The 24,617-nt window shown below is 34.7% G+C and overlaps 2 protein-coding genes across 2 annotated transcripts in view; one reads left to right on the top strand and one right to left on the bottom strand.

Moving 5' to 3' along the window:
* LOC118190688 (uncharacterized) overlaps positions 1-15,563 on the top strand; it is a 52,009-nt gene extending 36,446 nt beyond the window's left edge. Inside the window, exon 2 of the mRNA XM_035361447.2 lies at positions 14,190-15,563. Within this exon, the coding sequence (XP_035217338.2) occupies positions 14,190-15,321 (1,132 nt within the window). The 3' untranslated portion in view covers positions 15,322-15,563. The remainder of the gene's footprint in view (positions 1-14,189) is intronic.
* Positions 15,564-22,313: 6,750 nt separating this feature from the next.
* LOC146992698 (protein FAM200C-like) lies at positions 22,314-22,988 on the bottom strand. Its single transcript, XM_085808780.1, has one exon. It carries the CDS (start codon positions 22,986-22,988, stop codon positions 22,314-22,316), a length of 675 nt encoding a protein of 224 aa, XP_085664906.1.
* Positions 22,989-24,617: the final 1,629 nt, after the last annotated feature.

Raw genomic sequence — 24,617 nt, forward strand, 5'->3', positions numbered from 1 at the left:
AGAGCAAAAACATGCAACAATGCACAGAATTTTATTTCAGCGTGAAAGCATACTGTAAAAATTTCTAAAGAAGAAAGTACTGACAACTTTTAGTGCATTTTTAATCCTAGGTCATTGTGAAATTTATTTTTCCTGTGATAAAAATATGTTTTCCCATGTGTTGGAAGTGCGTGTCATTCATAAATATCTTATGTGCTTAACATAAACACGCAGATGCTGTTACCTAGAGATTCTATATCAACCAAGAATTTTGTCTTACAATTGCCCTTAAATGGCAATTCTCTGAATGAGCATTCAGTCATGAAAATCAAAAATTGTCATTCAAGGTTATTGACCATGAAAAATAGCTCTCCTTTTATCTGATTTGCATTTGGATGATTGCACAGCGGGTCGTGCTGTATGTGCAGAGTAAAATATATTAGTACATCTTCTTCTCTACTAATCCCATTAAACCTTTCTGCTTCGTTTGATTGCATTTCCGCGTAATTTAAAATAATCTCTATTACTCATTATTCACAGTAGGCTAACAATGCGATTTAGACATAAAAACTAAGCACATAAAATTTATATTAAAAATATGTGATATATGAATAGTTTTTACGCATATATTGCAAAAAAAAACTGTGTCAATTGTTTTAATTTCCGCTAATTAAAGAACTTAAGTTAGCATTATCCTATCTTTCCTTTGATTCACGTTAAATAAATTTGCCTGGACTAGAAGGTTATGCAAATGAAGCATGCACAAAAAGTTAAAAAGGTAGCGAATGTTAAGTGCAACTCATGCCGTGCTGCCGAAGAGTTGTACTGATGTTAATGATTGCTAGCGTGCATCCAACTATTTATATCAGAATGGAAGAAGTTTGTCGTAGCCCGCATCAAGTTTCTTTGCCGTCCTAAGTTGATAAGTGAACTACACACGACGTCAGACACAGTGCCCTCTTATAGCTAAGACACAACGTCAGATGTCTTGCTTCGAGGCATTAGATTTTGTTATCTGTACATTTCAAGTATTCGACTCACTGTTTTAAGATATTGCTCTTAAGTAATTAACCTCTTAGTTTATGAATTCTGTCGTTAGTCGTAATCTGCTAGAAGTAGTCAAAATAAAGCTTGCGGATTTGAGTGCTTGTACATCTAATTTTAAACGGGGCAAAAACTCGTTGATATTTGCTGAAGTAACTTACAGTGAAGTATCAAATGAATCTGAGATCAGATTAAGTACTAATACCACAAATGTATCATAATATATAATGTAGAATTTATTTTCAGATGGTCAAGGGCGACTGTCTGAGAATGCACTTTTTCTCATCCACAATGAGTGGATCTGATTGCTGTTATACTAGCAATTGGTTTAACTAATTTAAACATAATTTCGCATTCAAGTATACAGATAATTTTATGACGCTGAAGCTATTATAGATGTTTTACATCTGTAATTTATTATAAATGTTCACATTTATAATATAAAAAATATGGAAGCTGTTATAAATGCTTTACATTTATAACAGTTCCCAGAATATAATTAATACAAATATTTACAAAATTTTATAAAACTGAACGTTCGTATAAACTGAATAAACTTTTTAGAATATATGGGTAAATTTTATTCAATTCATATACATTGAGCATAAGGCCTCACATGCTAAATTATTTTCGCATTCCTCCCTTCAAACATTCGCCCCATCCCATTTGAATATCTAAAATGGTACGCATTTCTTTTTAAACATTTTTCTGAATTTAATTAATTTAGTCCTTGTATTATAATTCATGTTTATTTAAGCTGAATGGTTATTTGTAATGGCAACTTAAAGATATATCTTCACAAGTACAAATGGTTGGTTTGGTTTGGTTCACTGAGATTACGGCAAAGCACATTAGGGTTATCTGCCTAAGGGGAGGGATGCTTTCGTGGAGGACTTTCTAAGGGAACTGGCTCGTATACACGTTACACATGGGGAAAATCACGAAAACGCCCACGCAGCCAGCCCGTTCGCGGGATTCGAACCTCGGACCGAACTACCAGTGTTCAGCGACTTTACCGCTCGGCCGCTGGTGGGCCTCACAAGTACAAATGAATGTTTTTGCAGGATTGCTTCAGCACTTTAACAATTTTCTGATGCTTAAGTTGAACTACGTGTATCGCATAGAACTCTGATTTGAAATATCATCTTAATACTTTCTGTAACACTAAACAGCTCATCTCTACTTCTCAAATTCATCCCAAACTAGTTATTACATGCAGGCACTTCAAAGCACTTAAGCACTTTTTAACAACATGGTTGGAGAACTAGATTATATGTTTTCCTCTATATTGTGATAAACGAAGCGAAACATGTTTAGCTTAGTTTTATTATGACAAGGTTTTGGATTACTAAAAAGTACTAAATGCATAGTGTTCATAAAAGATACTAATTATGCTTAGTAATCCTTTCAGATTGTTCTAGTATATCAGCTTCCCTTTCCTATTGTTTAGTAAGCTGATTTTTCCGTTTCTTATATTGATGTCTTTGTTCAATCTGACGGCAAGAGAGAGAGAGTATTTAAAAATATTTGACCAGTTATGAAATCTATTAATCGGACCATCATGATTCTATTCAATTCACTTCCTTGCCATTGATATTGCAGCTATCAACCGTCTTTCTTCCACTGATATTCTAATATCATGAAATAAATTGAATTTTGACACTACAGTTTTAACAGAATTTTTCTGTTTATCTTCGTCTTGATACGACAACTTTTCTCTCTACTAAAAAAAAATATCAAAGCAAAAATGATGAAATGACTTTTCTACTCTTCACATCCTTTTGTGCGAATTTTCACAGTTTACTCTTTCTCAGCAGCTGAATTATTTGAAAAGATGTTAGCACTGAGTAGAAAGCCTTTCTACAGCGTGTTTTTTCAATCTTGTAATAAACCCAGTTTCCATTTCTATCAGTCGCAAAATTGACTAGATTCCTCATCAGTATAATTTCTAAAGGATTTCCCCTTTGATTAATATAACTCACTTAGACCTTAAAAACATAAAATCGGATTTAATTTGTTTGGGAAACAATAACGTCTCTTGTTAATGTAGGTTAACAATACGTCACTCAAAATAAAAAGATATTGTTACGAATTTGGTATTTAAAAAGCTAATATTAGTTCAATTATAAATTAATTGGTTTTATTTCTCGCGCAGTGCAGCGCGTGACGAATATTAAAAGAAAGCTAAGCCGGAAAATTGAAAATACAAGAGCGCGTGCATTAAATAAATAAATATCTCTTTTTGATTTCGAGAAAGTACTGGAAAATTCTAGCGCGTGATTTTAAAATCTTATAAAAGGAGGAAAACATCTCAGTTTGTAGCAGTTGCTTAGTTTGTTGTTGTTTAAAAAAACTACTGTTGTTGATTGTAGCGAATTCGTAGATTAGCGTTCTTTAGCTGTTTTGAATTACGTTCTATTGGACATTTGAGTAGTTAAAAGAAAACTACTGTGAGATATTGTAATACTGCGTGATAATTTGAGAAAATTTAAGCATTTTTGTTGTGATAATAATAAATTTTTGTTCATTTTTTTTCATCGGACTTGTGCATTCATTTCATAACGAACCCGTACGCACGCAACAATTTTTGGTGTCAGAAGTGGGATTTGAATGCCAATAACAAGAGCGATGGAAGAACAATTCAGGCAAATGATGACTGCATTTGCTGCTTTCCAAGAAAAGATGGAAGGGGCCGTCAAATCCGTTAAGGAAGAAATGAAATTGGGCCAGGAATCCGTTAAGGAAGAAATGAAATTGGGCCAGGAATCCGTTAAGGACGAAATGAAAGCCGTTCAAGCTGGTCAAGAAAAGATTGAAGCATGTCAAGAAGAAATGAAAAGAGAAATTACCTGCATAATAGAAAATAAATTTGAAGCTATGGAAGGCAGAATTGACACAGTTGAAAATAAAGTTGGACAAATTGAAGAAAAAGTTTCTTTTGTAAAAGATCAAATTGAAGAAAGAGTTTCTTCGGTGAAAGAAGAAATAGAAAAAAAAGTTTCTTCTGTAAAAGAACATATAGAAGGGAGAGTTTCGGCTGTGGAGGAACGAATTGAAGGAAGAGTTTGTGCCGTCCAACACCAAGTCGAACAACAAATTGATGAGAGAGTTTCTGCAGTTGCCAAAGAAATGGAAACGTTAAAGAAATTCGTAGCGACGGCAGGGAGCAAGAATGATGATTTTAAATTCTTACCGATGCCTGCTCGTCCATTTCTGAAGCTATCCACATATGATGGGAAGACATCCTGGCAAGTGTACAAGACCCAGTTTTCTATCGTTGCGGATGCGAATGGATGGGATTCCCAAGCTAAGGCCTGTCATCTCGCCGCTTCTTTAAGAGCCGACGCAGCGGATATCCTTCAGACTCTTCCCGAAAACAAAAGGTTAGATTTCGAAGCTCTGTCCGGCGCTTTGGAGCTGCGCTTTGGCGAGAAATGTTTAAAAGACTACAGCAGGCTTCAATTAAAATCCCGTCAACAGAAGCCCACCGAATCACTCCAGGAGCTCGCCACGGATGTTGAAAGGCTGTCCCACCTCGCCTTTTCGGAGTGCCCGACAGAAACAAGAGAAATCCTGTCGCTGCAATATTTCATCGACGGCATCCGGGATCCTGAAATACAGAAAGCTCTTCGAATGGCAGATGTAAAGGACATAAAAAGCGCTCTGTTGTACGCCATGAAGTTCGAGGCAGCCCAGCAAGCAACTCTTAGAGATCGCTACCCAGTCAGAGCTGTGCGAGTCCACGACCCAGGGGACCAATTGATGGCTCGTTTAGATGATTTATCCAGACAAGTCGATGCTTTGATACGGAGTAGCAGTGAGAACAAAGTGGCTGTAAGATGCTGGAGATGTGGTTCTGAAGGTCACCTACGACGGCATTGCAGAACACCCCAGGGCACGGATAATAAAACGGATGAGTTGACAAGACCAGTGAATGCTTTAAGACGGAATAGTGGTGAAACGAAACCGACCCTAAAGTGCTGGAATTGCGGTGTTGAAGGCCACCTACGAAGGAACTGCAGAACTCCCCAGAGCACGGAAAATAAAGCATACGATTTAAACAGACAATTAAATGCCACGGGAAGGAAAAGGACTGACAAGAAACCAAAGTGCTGGAACTGTGGAGCTGAAGGCCACGTACGAAAGAATTGCAGAACACCCCAGGGTACGAAAATTGAGACAATTTCTGAGCAACGACGCAGGAAACAAATTAATGACCATATCAAGGAACGGAGGTTGCCAGATAATGAGAAACCCTGTTTTAAAGCGCTTAAGATCTCTATAGTGAGTGGCAACAATAACGGACTGTCCATCAATGGGAATATCGATGGAGTTCCTTGCAATATGATCATTGACACAGGAGCTAATGTTACCATCATTAGGAAAGATTTAGCTGAACAGTTTAAAGATAAACTTATTTGGACGCCATCCTATGTTACCCTTCAGACTGCGTCTGGTGATAAGATCGACATAGCTGGGAAGTTAAACCTGAAAATCACGTTTGGAAGTGCCACCTACCATCACACGGCATATGTGGCGGATATTACAGATCCATGCATACTCGGATTGGACTTTTTAAGGAAATACAATTTTTCCTTAGATTTCAAAAACAATAAGCTGCTTTCAGCATCTGATGGCATGACTATCCATCCTCAAAAGGGATCCTCGCCTGGAAATGTCGACGCCTTGTCCGAAAGATCGAGCTCGGGAAGCTGCCGAAATCATATCAGGGTCGAAAAGAAACGCAAGACTATCAGCTATTCTCCATCTCAGAAGTTCTTCGGTCAAGACCTTCGTCTGCCTTGTGACCGCCTGTTTAGTCTCCCTACGGATGCGCCTTCATCGCCTGAGGAACACATCCAAGATGCCCAGGCCCGGTTTGAGGGGATGCACCGTTCTGCACGAAAGCGAGTCAACTTGGCGACGGAGAAAACGAAGACCAGATGCGACACAAGAGCTACTAGACATAGATCCAACAAAGGAGACAAGGGGTGGTTGTGGAACCCGATTCAACGAAAAGGACTGTCACCTAAATTACAGTCACCTTCGGATGGTCCATATACAGTGCTGAACACGAATGACGTCGTGGTTCGGATCCGTGAGTCTTCGAACTCTTACGACAGGTTAGCTCATTACTATGGCCATAGTACATAATGTAAATAATTGTAAATAGTATCAGACCATGGTCCTTTTTGTTTATAAATGTGTATTTGATTTGATTTGTATTTAGTATTTGATTTGCATTTAGTATTTGATTTGTATTTAGTATTTGATTTGTATTTAGTATTTGATTTGTATTTAGTATTTGATAGCATTTGATTTGTTTAAGTTAGTTATTGCATTTATTGTTCATGTTGTTTGATATTGTGATGTAATGTTTATGCCTCAGTTGCATTTATGCCACAGTTGTAAGTTTAGCTTCCTGTCCAGGGATTGTACTGCCCGGGACGTGCAGTCCTTGGGAAGAGGGCAGTGTTACGAATTTGGTATTTAAAAAGCTAATATTAGTTCAATTATAAATTAATTGGTTTTATTTCTCGCGCAGTGCAGCGCGTGACGAATATTAAAAGAAAGCTAAGCCGGAAAATTGAAAATACAAGAGCGCGTGCATTAAATAAATAAATATCTCTTTTTGATTTCGAGAAAGTACTGGAAAATTCTAGCGCGTGATTTTAAAATCTTATAAAAGGAGGAAAACATCTCAGTTTGTAGCAGTTGCTTAGTTTGTTGTTGTTTAAAAAAACTACTGTTGTTGATTGTAGCGAATTCGTAGATTAGCGTTCTTTAGCTGTTTTGAATTACGTTCTATTGGACATTTGAGTAGTTAAAAGAAAACTACTGTGAGATATTGTAATACTGCGTGATAATTTGAGAAAATTTAAGCATTTTTGTTGTGATAATAATAAATTTTTGTTCATTTTTTTTCATCGGACTTGTGCATTCATTTCATAACGAACCCGTACGCACGCAACAATATAAAACGCTACATTAAGGACTAAAAATCTTACATCAGGAAACAAAAGTTTTTAAAAAGTTTTCTGAAATTGAAGAAATATAGTCTTTAGTGTGACATTTTCTCAAAATTTTAATTACCTAGAATACTCCTTCAATCAGTTAGATTTCCTGGAAAGTTTCCACATTCCTCAAATTTCATATCTTTAATTAATGAGTTGAATCCCGATGTCATCTTCCCAGGCTTGTTTAAAGGTTTTCTATCCGGGAAACGTTTTACTCCTTTTCTATTGAATTTTTAATTTTATTAAAAAGCGTTTAGCTCTCTTTGACTGCACATTTAAGCTCATTGACTGCACACTTAAATTTGATTCAACGATTTAAAAACGTTGCTTTTTGAAGGAGACGGACTGGTATTAGATTCTAAAGAAATGCATAATTTAGTTTCTCGCTCAAACCAAAGGTAATTTTAAGCTGAACTTTACGTAATTTTGAAGTATGCGTACTTCCCTTTCATGTATTAATTTGCATATTACTGCCGCTACAACAATCTGTTTATATGTATGTTTCTTATCAGTTATCTAAATGTGATTTTAAAACAAATTAGTTTAATAAAGCGGTACCGAAATACAGGTACAGGTAGAAGTTGTCGGGCGCCAGAAATTCACCATTGCTTGTACATGTATAGTCCACCACACTAACTGTGCACTTCCGCCCCAATTCTGAGGGAGAACACCTCAGGGTGACTGCCCGAGGGTCTTCCACTCCTCTTCGTCTACCACCAGCCTCTCGAGAGAACTTTCGGCTCGCCGTGTATTTTGAGTGCCCCTTGCTGCACAGACACTATGCGCATTCAAACATCCATGCCTTTTCTGACATTCGAACCCGAGCCTATCGGAACGGAAGTCAGCGTCACTAATCACTCTGAAATACTCAAGCTGTCAAGGGAAATCATGAATCGGAGCGACATTTAGAGAAGTATTAGGGTTATCGTTTATTTTTTATGTCCAAGCTCCAATGCACTGCTCTCTAAGACAGCTTAAGAAGAATCTAGGTTTTAGAACTCATAGAGGTTATTTTCTAGGAGTAGGAGAAGGAACCTGAAATATAATGCTGTGGTGCACTGCAAAATCAGTTCTAACTACACTCGTGCTAAACAAATAAGCAAGAAACGCTAAAAGAAAAGGCACGAATATAAAAAGGGGAACTAAAACATACAATTTACATATGAGGTAGAAGTTGCATCGCCGAATGCAAATAGGCAACCAAAATTAGCATAAAACGCAATCTCTCAGTCACACAACAACGCCTTAAAAATGAGCATGCCGGACCTATGCGTCAAACATACTATACACGGAACTATAGCAAGCTGCTATAATTCCGTATAATCTGAGATATCCAAAATGAAAAACGCATGAACCGCATTTTCACAATGAAAGCGTTGGAGGGCTGTCGGGATGTTGCAGCTTCTGCAAAACAAACCACTATTGCAAGAGAGCTGAATGTGCATCGTAGTTTCATCAACAGGCTGTGGAATCGTTACCAAAGCGATCAAAACCCCTGTAAAAGACGTGGGTCTGAACGCCAGAGGAATACCACAATGGCAGACGATCGATTCCTGTTGCTATGTACAAGACACTATGGATCCCTAATAGCACGACAGCTGGCGTCACATCTCTCTGTTGCTGTACTACGACCCATATCCCGCCAAACTGTGTCGCATCGACTGCATGAAGGTGGACTGTGCGACCGACGACCTGTGGTCTGTACTCCTCTGTCTCCATCGCATGTCAGAGTGTGGTTGAATTAGGCTCGTGAACATCTCATGAATTAGGCTCGTGAACATCTCAGTCAGAAATCAGAGCAGTGCGGTCACGTACTCTTTGTGGATGAGTCTCGATTTAACACCTGCAACGATTCCCAAAAGGGCAATGATATGGCGAGAGTCAGGAACACGCTATCGGGCCACAAGCATCGTCGAAAGAAACCAGTACAGAGGAAGAGGCTTACTTGTATGGACTGTGATAGCAAGGAACGGCTGCACCGACCTCCGCGTGATTCCTGGTGGTTCCATCACAGCCGTATGATATATCGACGAAGTTCTACACTCCCTTGTACGTCCTTTTATTGCTGCAATGGGTAACGACACGATATTTATAGAAGGTAGCGCTCGCCCGCATTGAGCTCGAGTGGTGTGGAGTTATCTGGAGAGTGAAACCATTTCACATCCGCAGTAGCCTCCTAGATTACTGGACCTGAATCCCATAAAGCATGTGTGAGACATGTTGGAATGACGGATAGCAGGTTGCAGTGTACCACAAGGCAGCCTCCAGGAGCTCCGACATGCATTGCTACAGGAATGGGCGCTACTGCCCCAACAAGCGATCAATGACTCTTTTGCCAGCTTGCTTCGCCGTTGTCAAGCATGCATTTCAGCTGGAGGGTATCATGCCCGTTATTAGCATGATTTTTCCATTGCGCAATCTTCCGACCCATTTGATCTATCGTGATGGTCTTAATACATGTGTTTTTGTATTATCTTTATTGTTTGGTATGCAGTCTAGTAATGCCACACCAACCGGTTGGATAAATTTCACGGATATCTACAAATAGTTTCTGTTTTATTCCGTGTTGCCTTTGTTTAGCAGGAGTGTATTTTTGTTCCCTAACAAAAGCTTCAAAATAATTCTGTGAATGATATTTCAAAGGCAAACGTCTTATTACCTTGAGCGTTTTAATTTTCCTATCACCTCAAATTATTTACAGCAGATGATTTAATAAATCTAGTCAGGAATTTATTTAAATCTTCGGCGTTTTTCTTCGTCGTAAACTTTCCTCTCAACTCTGAAGAAATGTTGAAGGTTTCCTTTTGTTTTAGGTTGAAATACTACATTTCGTTTTCAAGACTTTTAAAGCAATTTTTCGTTTATTTTCTGATTGAATAAAGAAGAAGTTAAAGGAGATTAGACTGCTAAGAAATATCTAGCTGAATTTTATTTTTAATTTCCCTCTTCGTTGCATCGAATTTCATATACTTCAATTTCACAAAAAAAAAGTGAAATCCTTGCCTATCAGAACATGTTTTAAATGTAATTTCAATTTTGATTAGTTCTCTAATACCAATAAGTTTTATTTTCAGAATGTTTTTCCAAGAATGTCATATTATATCTCAAAATACATCTGTGGCTTTTTAAGAGTTTTGCTCCGACTTGCTTGTACCTAAATTATACTTATTATTAGTTTCCGATAACCTTGTTGGAACTGGACTTAGGTTAGGAATATTTTAAAACATTGTAATGTTATTAAGGGCAGTTAATGGTGTTTAATACTCCCATGAAGTGTAAGGACTCATTTTTTACTTTAGTGAAATAAAAATTCAATAAAATCGAGGGTATTCTTTTTTTTTTTTTTTTTCAAAAAGAAATTTCATTCACAGCAGAGAATGTTTAATATGAAATTCATGCCGTGCCATCTCATTCAAAAAAGACTAGAATTTATTTGTGTATAAGGTGAAAAAACAGCAAAGTGATGATGAAACAGTCGAACCTTAACTTTGTTCGTGCATCTCCTGTTAAAATCAGTAATCTAACTTTTATATAAGTTTCTAATTATATAATAAAGAAAGAATGTTTCTCCTTTCTTTAATGAAACTTTTGACTCCATCAAATAGTGCAAAGGTTAGGTTAGATTTATGCAAATTTATGAATATTAACCTGATACTTGATGCTTTAACTCCTTCAATAAACATTTCCTCGATATGAGACCTTTACCTCTTAATCTCATCAGCGGCCGAGTGGTTAAGACCGCTCAGTAATAGAAGTTCGACCTAGGATCGAACCCAGGTCGTACTACTATTCAGTGATAAGGCAACATAGAGTAAGCAGGCTGGCTGCATGTTTATCTTTCGTGATTTCCTTCATGTGTAGCGTGGATGCAAGCCAAGTTCCCCTAAAACGTACTCCATGAAGGCATATCTTCTCTTAAGCAGATAGCCTTTCTGTGCTTTGCCATTTTCAAATAATCTAACCTGACCTTTATATTTTGTGTTTGCTCTATTTGATAAGGTCTAAGGGTTCATTATTAAAAAAAGAAACGTTCTTACTTTATAATAATTAGAAACTTATATAAAAGCGAGATTATTGTTTTTAGCAGGAGATGCACGAACAAAGTTCCACTGTTTCATTCCCACTTAATCTTGGCTTTTGAATAATATACAAATAAACTATATTTGCTTCTGAATGAGATGGCATGACATGAATTTCATATTAAACATTCTCTGCTGCGGTTAGAATTTCTCTTACGAAAAAAAAAAAAGAAATACGCTCGATTTTATTTGCATTTTTATTTTACTAATGTATAAAAATGTTTACTAATGTAACAACTTTTTTATTAATAAAGCTGATTTTTATGAATGGTCGGAATGGACAGCAGTATGATAATGCAGCAAAGAAATACCTTGAAATTTTCCTCCAAATTTAGGAGTAAGTTTAGAAAGTAGTAAATTTAGAAAGTATTGTGCCATAATATTTTAGTTTCATTTTTTATCAGAGAAGAACCCTGAACTATACAAACTATGATTCTGCATATAACTCTGAATTAATTTCCCTTTTCAGTAATATTTCATAAAAATAAGATTTTAATGCTTGCAGGAATCATTTCTCTGAACTGACCAATTAAAATTTCAGGAAAATTTCTCTAATTGTATAAATATTATATCTGTATAAAATGCGAAGTTATTGTTCTTCTAACGTAAGAACTCTAATTAAATTTGAAATTGTGTGACATTTTCGACTCACCGCTATTCATTGCCTCAATTAAATTTGTAATGATTATATGCAATACCGTTTAAATGTATAATTGTGCATGCTTACAAAAGTTACGAATATATTTTCATATTTCTTTATTAATTTTAGGAAAAAAATGTGCAATTACAGGATTTGAAGGTAATTAAAACTTCGAATTTTAATTTTTTATAACAATAATCTCCTCGTATGTGGGAATTATTTTTATGAAACCGTAGGTTATGTTTCAAAAATTTTGACTAATTGCATAAAATTTTCATGAATATAAAGTGACTGACTGCTATACTTCTCGCATAAAAAACTGTAGAAATTGTATTTAATCTTATGTTATAAAAATAATCAATTTGGGGGTCTTTAATAATTTTTCAAAAATACTTTTTTCCTAGAAAACATAGTCTGTTATTTTAAAACAGATTAGACATCCTTTTTCTGATTTGGAAAAAGAAATCAGCTAAAAATAGTGATTTATTTATCCGTATTTTATGATTATTTTATTTAAATACCTTAATATACGGAACATAAAGAACAGCAAATGCACTATCAAGGATATCAAAATAAGTATGCAAAATTTCCCGACCATAAATAAATTGGTTATAAAGGTATTGCGATTTTAAATGTGTTATATTTTTGGTCTATTTTGACATTTTAAAGTTATATGATATTTTAAAGAAGCTTATTATAATGCATTAATTCACTGCAAATTTTTAATAATCATATGTCAAAAAAATCGCGATTTGAACTGAAAGGAAACAGAAGAATTTCGTTTAAGGCTGTCAAACCTTCCACCTCTTACAAATGAACGAATAAATAATGCCTTTCATGCAATTCATTTATGAAATACAAAATTTGATTATTAATTTATGATTGTACCTTAACTATAAGTGAAAATTTTCATTCCAGCAAATAATGATTTTTAAACAAGTTAAAGTTCCAAATGTTAAAAATTTGTTATATGTGAATAATTCTGCTATGGCTTTAAAAAATCTGCTTACACTGCTCCCATTTTCTGAATTTAATGTTAGACCTCTAAGATTTGCTAATAATTCAGAGAGAACGTTAGAGTCTGTGAAGATTTTCTGGCAATTTTCATTTCACTGGTAATGAAGTGCATTCTTGGGGAGCAGTAAATGCATTTTTTATTTAATTGTCACCTTTTATCAATGATTTAAGTTCTGAACTGAGAAAACTTAATCGCTTAATTAGCCATACTCAGTTCTCAGGAGACAAAAATTACATGATTATCCGTGTGGAAAACAATTTTGCTATAATAATTTAACCAAGTTAAAATTATGTTGCAAAAGTTTGCATTATTTGCAATAAATGCTGTTTTTAGAATTCCTATTTGCGTATTAAATTTTATAATTCTCTCTCACTATTCCCCGAAATTTTGCTTGAATGAAACATTTCGATACAATAATGCTCATTTATGTATTTTATTATTGTTAAACTGCCACCCAATCTGTGTTGTGGACTGCTCTTCCGATGGGACCGGGCTTGGACAAAGCATGGGTATTTATTTGTAAATGCTTAGTGTCTGTAAGGCGTGGGAGCACTCAAAATGCAATTTGAGCTGAAAGTTCTTTCGAGTAGTTTTATGGTAAGGGAAGAGGGGTGGGAGACTCTAAGAATCGCCCCCCTGGGTGCTGTCCTTCCTAATTAGAGCGGAACTGGTCATGCTATCATCTGTATAGTGCTCAAAGCTCATGCCAACGACAGGCGCAATTTTGTACTCCTTACCACGATAAAATTTGTGGGCTTGTTCCGGTTAAATCACACAAATGATATATGTCAAAAAATAATAGCTCATATTTTTATTACGAGTTTTATCTTGCGACAACTGTTATTCTGTTCACAAAATCGCCACTGCTTATTTCTTGGGAAGAAGTAAACATTGATAATACTCACACACACACATACATATGCAATGACTTTTAGCTGAGAGGAAGATTTTTTATATTCAAAATTCCATTTCATTTAACATTTATTTTCTCGTTTCCTCAGCTGTTTTACTTTTGTACAACTATTTTTGTCTTTCTTTTGCAGCAACTACAAACACAAATTTAAAATGGTTTAACTGCTTTCATTTGTTCCTTAAGGATTACATGTATAAATTTCTGTGATATATTGCTTTTCAAAAAAAAATTTCTTTCGCAGTGCAAGACGTTTTAAATATGATAAATACATGCAGTTAAAATAGTGAATTTCTGCTAACTTCCTATTTTACGTATGACACTAAAAAAGTGAATTTCATAAATAATATTAAGTTATTTATCATAAAAACTTTTATTAGGTTTATCTTTTAATAAGAATTAATCAGAGTGATCAACCAATAAGAATTAATCATGTATTTAATATTATTGATTTAAGCCCAGACGATTTCAGACCATAATTTTGAGTTTTGCTTCTTTGCAGATTACGTTTAAAGAACTTGGTGTATAGCTTATTGCTAATAAGCATAGTCCTAAAAAATGTTCCCCATGCAACTGCTGCCAAACCTGGAACAGCTAAAACAACCAAATCTCCCGCAAAATCGACAACTTCAACAATGTCGACGAAAGGTGTGACTCGCTCTACAACCATTAAATCAAGCTCTCGAGCTACATCTCGTCCCAAAGGAAATAGTTCGGCAAAGAAAACCACTACTACGACGACGACAACAACAACGACTACTCCTGCATCAGCAGAAGCAGCTCTTGAACAAGTTATGAAACTGCACTACGGAGGATCTTCCTCATCTCTAAAAAAGAAACAGAACAACAAAGCAGCAGCATCTACAACTACCCTGTCACCCATCGATATTATGAATAAAATTTATCAAACCCATGGTATGGCTTCACATGGCATGTCTTCATATTCTTCAAGTAGTTACACATCACATTCTCATTCGTCTACGGAAAAGAAAAAAGAGCACTCACCTTCAATGGATGATATTTATCGTTTACATGCTTTAGCAATAGCTCAAGCGCCTCATACTAATACGAGAAAGACAACAGTGGAAGCAAGTTCGACTACGAAAAAGCCATATCAAACTTCATCAGACACAAATCACCAATCTCATTCAGGATCTAATTCAATGGAGCACATTTACCAACAACATTCTTCACATCCCTCATCGATGCATCACATTATGTCACAGCATTCCGTGCAGTCACACAGCTCCTCGCGGCCTCAGAAGACATCAAGCTCTTCATCTCAAGAAAGTTCATCATCGCCCCTATCTACACTGATGCAGCCACTTCTGAAACAACTTACACCTGTTGGAGCTGGTATTAGTGTTGTCTTAGCTCCTCTGTTGTTATTTAATGGCTTCTTAACATTTTTTAGCAACATGAGTCGATTTCTGAATAATTTTGCTCAAACAATCCTTCCTGTAAGAAGACCTTTAGGTCAGCCAAATCAAAATCAAAATTACTTTCAAAACCTGGGACCAGCCCATCTTAAAAGGCAACCAAGAGACTGGCTTGAGCATTTGCAAAATCTAAAAGATATAAATGACTTGACAGAGCTTATTTTGAAAGCTATTAAAGAAGCAGAAATGGAATAACTTTAATTTATTTACTTGCATTTCTTTTACACAAACAGATAGTGCCATGATGTATTTCCCTTCATGAAACGAAAGCTATACTTGAAAATTCAGATTGATTCTGCGAAATACCTTTGAATATCTTTTAAAAAGTGAATGTCTTTAAATATTTAATGTTATTTATATATACATATTCGTCCTATAATTTATGAATGTATTTAATTTTATTACTCTTACCATTAAAATAAAATAATTTATTTAAATTTGTCTTTTAAATTTTGTTCAGTATATTTAACATTTATGTGAAAATATATGCGGAATATATTATCTTTGATTTTTTTCAGCATTGTACTTTTAACCCTCCAAATGGCGAGGCCGAATATATGCGATCTAGAATAAATTTTGCAACATTTTTAAATAAGTATATATATTTGCATCTTAAGATATGTCCAAGAAATTAAAGTAGTATTTAAAAAGAAAAAGATTCCGGATATTAAATACAACAGGAACTTTGGTATTTCAATCAAGAAAATAACCTCATTCTCACGGCAGTTTTGGGGAATTTGGGATTTCGGTGCTTGTTCTCCTAATGCAAAATAAGGAGTTAGAAAACAAAACAGCTTTTAAACTGAAAACATGAAAATTTTTCCAAGGAAAACATATTCACAGGAACAATCAACCTATATTCTTGATTAGGTATTAGCGAGTAAAATCTCAATTTGTTGTTTGCTATAGACATTTTTCAGCTATATTTTAATTTTTTGGAGCTAATCTGATATGTGTATATGTTACGGTGAAACACCGAAATCTGGAGAATGTCGACTTTCACCGGTGAATGTCAACATTCACATAGTCTCTTGGTGTATGTCCGAAATATTTTCCAAATACTCTTATTTCTGACTTACATCGGTCAATGTCGACATTCACCATGTACTAATGGTGAACAATATTACATTTTCTTCTCCGTAATTCAGTCGCGAATAAACGCACTTGAAACTTGAAATAAGAACTTAAGAACATGAGAACCTAAAACACACAATACATTCAAAATGAGAAAGGAAAATAATAGAAGTTAAAAACTTACTTAATTATACAGTACGTTCTAAATGAGAAAATAAAATAACAGTAATAAAAAACTTACTAAATTATGTCATTCAAATCTTATTTATTGCATCAACTTAAACTATTATGGCACTTTATGACCTCTCTTTTCGACTTTCACCAAAGCATATCTGTGATTGTCGACATACACCGGTGAGGGTCCGAATATACAAGAATGTAGTGAAATATTCGGTCTTTCACCGGCGTATTTGGTGAATGTTGATATTCTCCGGTGAAAGTCGACATTCTCCAATTTCGGTCTTTCACGGTAACATATCTATTGCAACGAAGTTCCGCCAAGGTACATGTATAATCCTGCTGAAATTTTCGTCAAATTTGAATTAAAATATCACCCTATGAGCCCAGTATATTTTTCTTATACAAAGCATAAAAAGTAGGCCAGTATGTTAGAATTACATAACTTACGCTTTAATTTATTCAAAAATATCTTTCTTTAGATTTGTTTCCGTAAATTCCGTAAAATGTTTCATACACTTTTCAGTGTTTGCATCCACTTTTAGTTAATTGGTTTACGTACATTATGGCAAAACTTTCAGTGAAAATTTATAGGAAATAAACGCGACTGCTTAGAACGAATAAAAACATTTTATAACAGTTTTTATTCCGTAATTTAATCACTTAGTGAAACATACTTCCAAATAATTCAACTTCTCTGTTTCAAAAACAAATTATGATGTGCATGAAGAGAATTCAATACCATTTTTTTTTATTTATTTAAAGGAACAAACCGAAATAGCGTGATTTTCTATATTCTCTAAGTCTCAATGCTTTTCTCTCCCTCTCGTTGTTCTTTGAGGACATATTTTATAAAATGTCTAACAGTTTTTAAAGCCTATGAGTAACTACGCTAGGGTTTTTTTTTATTTTGCTTGGAGCAAAGAATTTTAAAATAAATCATTTCATTTGAAATGCTGTCCTAATAGCAAACGAGGCAATGACGGGTGTATTCCTTTATAATCTATAAAATTGTGTATTATTATGAAAATGTATGAAATGGAAATTTATGTGGTTAGAACCATGCAGCATTGTGATCGAACATTTTACAAAAAAAAAAGTTTCTGAAATTTTACATATATTTATATATGTATAATTTAAAGTTAAGTTGTAAGAACAAACGAAAAAGGACCTATGTGGTCAAAACTTTGCGCATTGTGCTGCAAAATTAAGGAAATTAGAAGATAAATTTTAGTACGCACGCTAAAAAGTTACCAAAAACTGTGGCTCCGTGAAAACTTCAACATAATCATATTTAGTTGCTCTGAAATGTGTAAAAGAGAAGAAAAATACAACATTTGAATATTTACAAGTAAAATTAATAAAAAGTAAGCTATATGCTAAACGAATTAAGTAATTTTTAACACAGTAAAAAAAAAAAAAAAAAAAAAAAAACAATTGAACGAGGTAAAAACAAAAAGAGTAAGCTATATGCTAAACGAATAAAGTAGATTTAAAACACAGTAAAATACTAATCAATTGAGATAAAAAAATAAAAATAAATATTAAAAATTAAGAAGCGACAAATGGTTAATTAGCCCAATTCGAAGTTCATTTTGGCTCGTCAAGGGAAATTTTTAAAATGAATTTCGAACTAAGCTAACTCCATCACGCGTTTCGCCTAAACAGACAATTGAAACTTTGCACGACAAATTGTTTAATGAATTTATATATATATATATATTATATAAGGTAAAAAAGAAAATTCTTCGTACTATTGCTTGAAAGCAAATGTGATGTGGTTTCCGTGTATAATTTTTTTAATACTATGTAAAAATAAATTGCAATTACAAAAAGTTTAAATACAAGAAGTCTGAAATTCTTAACAAGAAAACTGACAAATAAAAAATGAATGTAAAACTCAAATCATATTTGAATGTTAAAAAATGTTGATTAAAGTTTAAACAATCCTGAAACATTATAAAATAAACACAAAAATTATTTAAAACACTAGCAAAATTTATACGTGATGAAATTGATGGTGTAAAACGTAGACCCATACTGAAGAAACAACCTGGCAGTAGAGTAAGATTAAATATTCATTTTTGTTTCAACTGACAATTGTCGCCATAATTCATTCGGTTCTCTAATCGTGCCTATCTCCAGAATATTTACATTTTTGGCGATAGGAAGAAAGCAGAGCGTCCTAACGGCAACAAAGGTAGAAGCAAAAGTGCGCAATATTATAATATGGGAGGCTCACCAAGAGAAGGTTTTGGTTTAGGTTGCTTTGGTTTATGTGAAGTATCTGTTTTCCTGCGTATGGTTATCATTTTATTATTTCTCATGTTTCATTTGTTTCTATTAATGTGATATTCCTTATATTAACACATATTAAGAATTAGTATATTAAGTACGTAACTTCAAAAATTGAGGTCATTATATTTAAATGCTGATTATATATATATATATATTTTTTGTTTTTGTTTTTGTAAAAGTAGGCTTAACTGCTGAAAATGTGCTGCAGACCGGTGGCAAAGCTCCATTTCGGGGAGGGGGGGGGGGTCCCGTGGCTGCGCTTCGTTCTCCGAGCGCTGGTCCTCAAGGGGTTAAGAGGAAGGTTTCAGTTCTCGAAATTTTCAGTTTAGGTTTTGAATTAGCTACGTCATCAGCGTTACGCAAGCCATGTAACATAGATTGATCTAGAAATGATGCAGTTTAGAAAAGCTAATTTCTATTTTTAGAGTACAGAGAGGAAATACTCAAATTTAAAATGAGAAATTAAGAGTCTATTGCTGAATTAAATTACAAAGCTGATTTATATATTTTTATCTTATATATTGATGTCAACTGAAATAAAAATGAATATTTAATCTTATTCGGCTGCCAGGTTTTCTCTTCAATATTCATCTACGTTCTACGCCATCAATATTATTACGTCTTTTTCGTCATTATATATATGTGTGTGTGTGTGTGTGTGCGTGCGTATATCTGATGATAATTTTAATTCGTTGCAGATAATTTGGTATTAAATGAGTGCCTGACTAGGGATCTCTGCTCGGGATTAAACAGACTTTCCGGCTTATAAACATGATAGTACATTTCACCTTTCCTGGCCTGTTGTTTGAATAAACCATGGTTCTTGCTCTGCCTTCTTTCTCTATTGTTTAAAAAATGTGAGTGCGTATTTAAAGCTTTTGGGAAGCAAATTGTCCCCATTACGCTGTGTTACGCCCACCAGCGGCCGAGCGGTAAAGTCGCTGAACACTGGTAGTTCGGTCCGAGGTTCGAATCCCGCGAACGGGCTGGCTGCATGGGTGTTTTCGTGGTTTTCCCCATGTGTAACGTGTATACGAGCCAGTTTCCCTTAGAAAGTCCTCCACGAAAGGCATCCCTCCCCTTAGGCAGATAGCCCTAGTGTGCTTTGCCGTAATTAAAATACACACACATACATACGCTGTGTTACACAATATGATGTTTAAACAGCGTAATCGTCACATAATAAAGATATTTTGTGATTATCCAAGGATTTTATGGTTCTTCTGTGAGTTTAAGACATCTACTACGCTCTCTGCCTGTGTGTCCCATCTGTTACCACTTCGACCATGATCAATAAATTTGATTGGTTTCACCTTCTGTAGTCAGTCGGGCTCTAAATTCTATACACGTATCACGACTGCGAATCTTTAAATTATCACACACACACACATATATATTAATTAATACACGTTTCTCTGAGAGCAACGATAGCGTATTCATGCATAGCAATTAAAATTAATTTTGACCCTAAATCCAATGATATTCAGCAGGATTAATTTTTAATAATTTTGATGGCTCGCTGCCGAATTTATTTTTCTGCTTTTCCAAACATTTAAAACCATCATAAAGAATAATATTGCTGAAAATTTCTTCGCCTCAGTTATAAGACAGTGACGAATCTAGGTTGGTAACAAGTTTATGCTATGTGTATTGTTCATGGAATTTCCATTCAAATCAATGTGTCTAATGTTGCGTCGAAGCGAGGAAAGATTCACAAGAGTATACGTAAGTTGCTATCAGTATAAAACTCTAATGCTATGCACGAAAGTTGTATTGCTGTCGTTTCCTGCATAGCCATTACTATTCTTCTCCCGCGATATAACAGGAATCAACATAACAATGAACATTTTCCCTCGCTAGAATCTATTTACTAGGCAGCAAGCTCGTCACTTGACTTTTATTGTTAAACCGAAAATTTTCTAAGCTGGTTGGTGGCTCCGGGTAGCTAACTCATATTGTGAGGCCCATATCACACACGAATTTGTTTCACACGAACAACTGTTTCGGACAATTTTTCTGCCTGGTTTACTATTTAACTCTTTCACAACCAATCCGCCCGACAGGGCCCTACATTGAAACAACCAGAACCGCCCAAAATTGCAATCTTGTTTTCTTCCCTCCCTCTAAGGTATGCAGTAGCAGGTTCAGTTTCCCCAAATGCCATTGTACCAGTTTACTTTTACCAGTTTTTACCATTGTACCAGATTACCATTGTACCAGATTTCAAAGAGTTAAGAGAAAGATGGGCGAGTTTTCCCCCCTCTTTCGAGAAAATTTGTAAGTTGTTCGTTTTCAGCCAATCAGATATCAGCTTGTTTGTAATGGAAAACCATTTTCCCCTGTATTAACCCCAAAGCGATCTGTGGCGATTGTATGAAATGAATTTACTCCATAGCATAGATCAGAGGTGGGGAACCTTTTTACCATTAGAGGCCACTTTTAAATAGGCAGCAATAAGAGAGGCCGCATAAGCTGATTGACCTAAGAAAGTGACTTTTGTGAAATTATTATAGTTTTTCTATAGATTTAACAATTTATTGCATTATATAGAAAAAATAAAATATAATACTACAAAATTTTAAATATAATATACATATAAAATAATATAAAAATATTATAAAAAAATACAATAAAAATATTTTTTTATTCACTAAGTTAGTGACTTATTTGGCTTTGTTTTTTGTTTGACAGTAATTGTATATTTGGATCAAGCTTCGTAACACACAGCTTTAATTGATCCTCTAAATGTGCATCTGTAATTTGCGTTCTTAAATTTGTTTTTATTTTTGACATGAGAGAAAATGTTGTCTCGCAACAGTAGGTAATTCCGAAGCAGGAAAGTAAACGGCGAGCATGTTCTCGAAGGCATGGATATTCAACAGCATTTTTCCAGATTTCTATGGGATCCTTTTTAGCATTAAAAAGGGATTTAATGATACTATCTTCCCCTAAATCAATTAACTCCATCTGTAGTTCTGCAGGAGCCTCGGATATATCTATTAAATGTGGTTCAAATGCCAGTTTCATAGCAGGAGTGGGCTCGTCAAAATCAGAAAATCTATTAGTATACTCTTCTATTAAACAATCCAAGACACCTACATATTCATCGAATATTTCATTTTCACAGTTCTGCTCATTTAACATTTTAGCTAGCTCCGGGAAGTGTTGTGCAGATATTTCCGATCGACAAAGCAATGTTTTGAAAAATGATAATTTTTTTCTAAACGCTTGGATCTTTTGCCACATTTCATAAATATACCTCGTTTCACCTTGCAGGCAAATATTTAAATTGTTTTGTTTTGTCATCATATCAGACAAAAATGCAAGGTTTCTGAGAAATACTTCATCTGATAGATCACATTGTTTTCCTTGTTCTTTATAAAAGTTTAAAATTTGTTGTCGTAAAGACAAAACTTTTATCAAAACCTAACCTGTTGATAGCCAGCGAACCTTGCAGTAGTATGGCAGGTCAACACTATACGTTTCCTCATCTAAAGAGAGCATCTGCCGAAATTCACGATGACGCATTCTATTTACGCGAATATAGTTGACAATGGCAATGGTTCTATCCAGAGTGTCTTGCAAAATGGTAGATTTTGCGCAAAGATTTTGCTAATGCAAAATGCAGTGAAATGATATCAATTTTTCCAAGTTTTCCTTTTTAACAAAGCAACGAATGCTTCTTTTTTGCCTCTCATGGAAGGTGCGCCATCGGTGCAGACACTGACTAAATTACTGACATTCAATTGTAATTTATTACATACTTCTTTGAAGTTTTCGAAAATATCGGCTCCGCGAGTTCTTCCAGTTAGTGTACCCAACGCAAGTAGTTCTTCGTAACATTGAAAATCTTTAGTTATAGCACGAATAAAATATAAAACTTGTGCCGAATCTGTTTTATCAGTGCTTTCATCTAAAGCAATTGAAAAATAAACGTCTTCATTTTGTATAATTGCATGAAGTTGCTCTGTTACATTTTGCGCTAATTCGTGCTGTCGATCTGTTACAGTTCTTCTTGAAAGAGGTAATTGTTTGTATTTGTCGACATTTCTTGGATCTAACATACTCACTGCTTCAACAATACATTCTTTAATTATTTCAATGTCACTAAATGGTTTGCCCCTTTTTCCAAGTATATGTGCTATTTTATACGTAACAACAACTGCAGCGGAATTTTGATTTACAAAGGCACTAAAAGATGCCTGCTGATGATGCTTCTCATTTTTCAACTTTTGAAGTGCAGCTTTTCGTGATTCACCTTCTAAAGCGAAATATTTATGTTCTTTATGAGTCAAATAGTGTTTATATTGCATTCGCTTTTTTTAAAGTATTTAAAACTGTATTGCACAACAAACACATCATTTTATCCTTCTCAGCAGTAAAAAAAAAATCTAACTCCCATTCTACATTAAATGTTCTGTTTTCATCACCTAATTTTCTTCTCTTACTATTTGACATGATGGATAAAAAAACGAATATCAAATAATATCTTTAACAAAGTGTGCACTTTCTAGAAATACAATAAAACCGTGTACCTGTTATAAGCACGCACTGTTAACTACAGTTAGCTGAAGATCGCAACAGGGAAGCGTTGAGAGATGCGAGTCAGAGAAGCCAAAGCAAGGTGTGACACTCAAATGGGAGATCTGAAACCGAGTTTTGTTTACTTCTTAGACAAGGTAGTTGGCGCTGCTAGCTGTGGGCCAGAGCCTCGCTCATGCGTGTTAGAGTTCGTTTCAGATTAGTATTCTGACGTCATGTTACAATATGACTGTCTTTGGCGGGATTTTTCGCGCAACTGTCATGGCGTTGATGTACAATAGTTGTTTGAAACGAACTCTACCATTTTGTACTAGGTGGCAAAGGGCCGCACAAGAACCTCGCGGAGGCCGCAGGTTCCCCACCTATGGCATAGATCATGGGTGTCTAAACTATAACCGTTTGAGGGCCGCATTGCAAAGAAAAAAATTTGCGGGGCCACACGTACAATATTTCTTAACAGATTCAAATTAAAATTAGTTCTATGTTGTTTTGTTAAAATAAATTAACTTCTTTTTATTATTTTTTAAATTTGAATTAGATACGTATAGGTACATATTTATTATTAATTTGTAAAAATTTCGTTTCATTTAGTTTGATTTCATAAAGATGGAAAAAATTCAAATTAATGAGATGGATGAATTTGTTTTTTTAATATAATCAAAGCAAATCGATATCAGATTCAATAGACGAGGTTGCAATTCTTAATGCATTTTCAATATGTTTGTCGGTGAGCTTTGTACTATTTTTGTTTTTTGTAGGCTTCATTCTTGAAAATAATTGTTCACAAATATAGGTACTGCCAAAAGCTGAATTATTATTAAAGCATGATTGTGAAAATTAGGATATTTATCGCGAGGTAGGTAATCTTTATAAAACTCCAGCAAAGAACATTTTCAAATTTTTCTTTCATTTGAATGCCACTTTGCAGTTCAATGCATTCCATTTGAAGACTTGAAGGTAATTTACTTGTTTCCAGAGAAAATGGGGTAGAAAATATGATGAAATTCTCTTCATTTTTTCGAAAAACTTTAAATCTATTTTCAAACTCTTGAATTAAATCAAAAACTAATGCAACATAATTTACATATTTTGTGCAATTCACAGGTTTATGGGGAGCCAAAGTACTGAAATGGGTCAAATCTTTTATTTGATTGTGCTAAACTTTTAACTTTCGTTCAAGCGCTGTTATTGTTTGGAACATATTAGTAATAAGTTGATTTTTTCCCTTGAAGTCTCAAATTTAAATCATTCAAATGTACTGTTAAAAAATCTAAAACCCAATCTTCAAATCTTCGTCTTCAAATTCAGTCACAGGCTTCCCTTTTGTTTCCATAAATATTTTTATTTCAGTTCTTAAATCGTAAAATCTTTTGAGCATTTTCCTCTTACTGAGCCATCTC

This window comes from Stegodyphus dumicola, chromosome X2 (genome assembly GCF_044657685.1).
Source record: "Stegodyphus dumicola isolate Sdum_Otavi_A_Nest chromosome X2, ASM4465768v1".
NCBI classification, from domain to species: Eukaryota; Metazoa; Arthropoda; class Arachnida; order Araneae; family Eresidae; genus Stegodyphus; species Stegodyphus dumicola.

What these genes read in the sequence shown, in the direction of transcription:
- LOC146992698 (XM_085808780.1), bottom strand. Translation starts at nt 22,988, where the DNA reads ATGCAATATAAACACTATTTGACTCATAAAGAACATAAATATTTCGCT.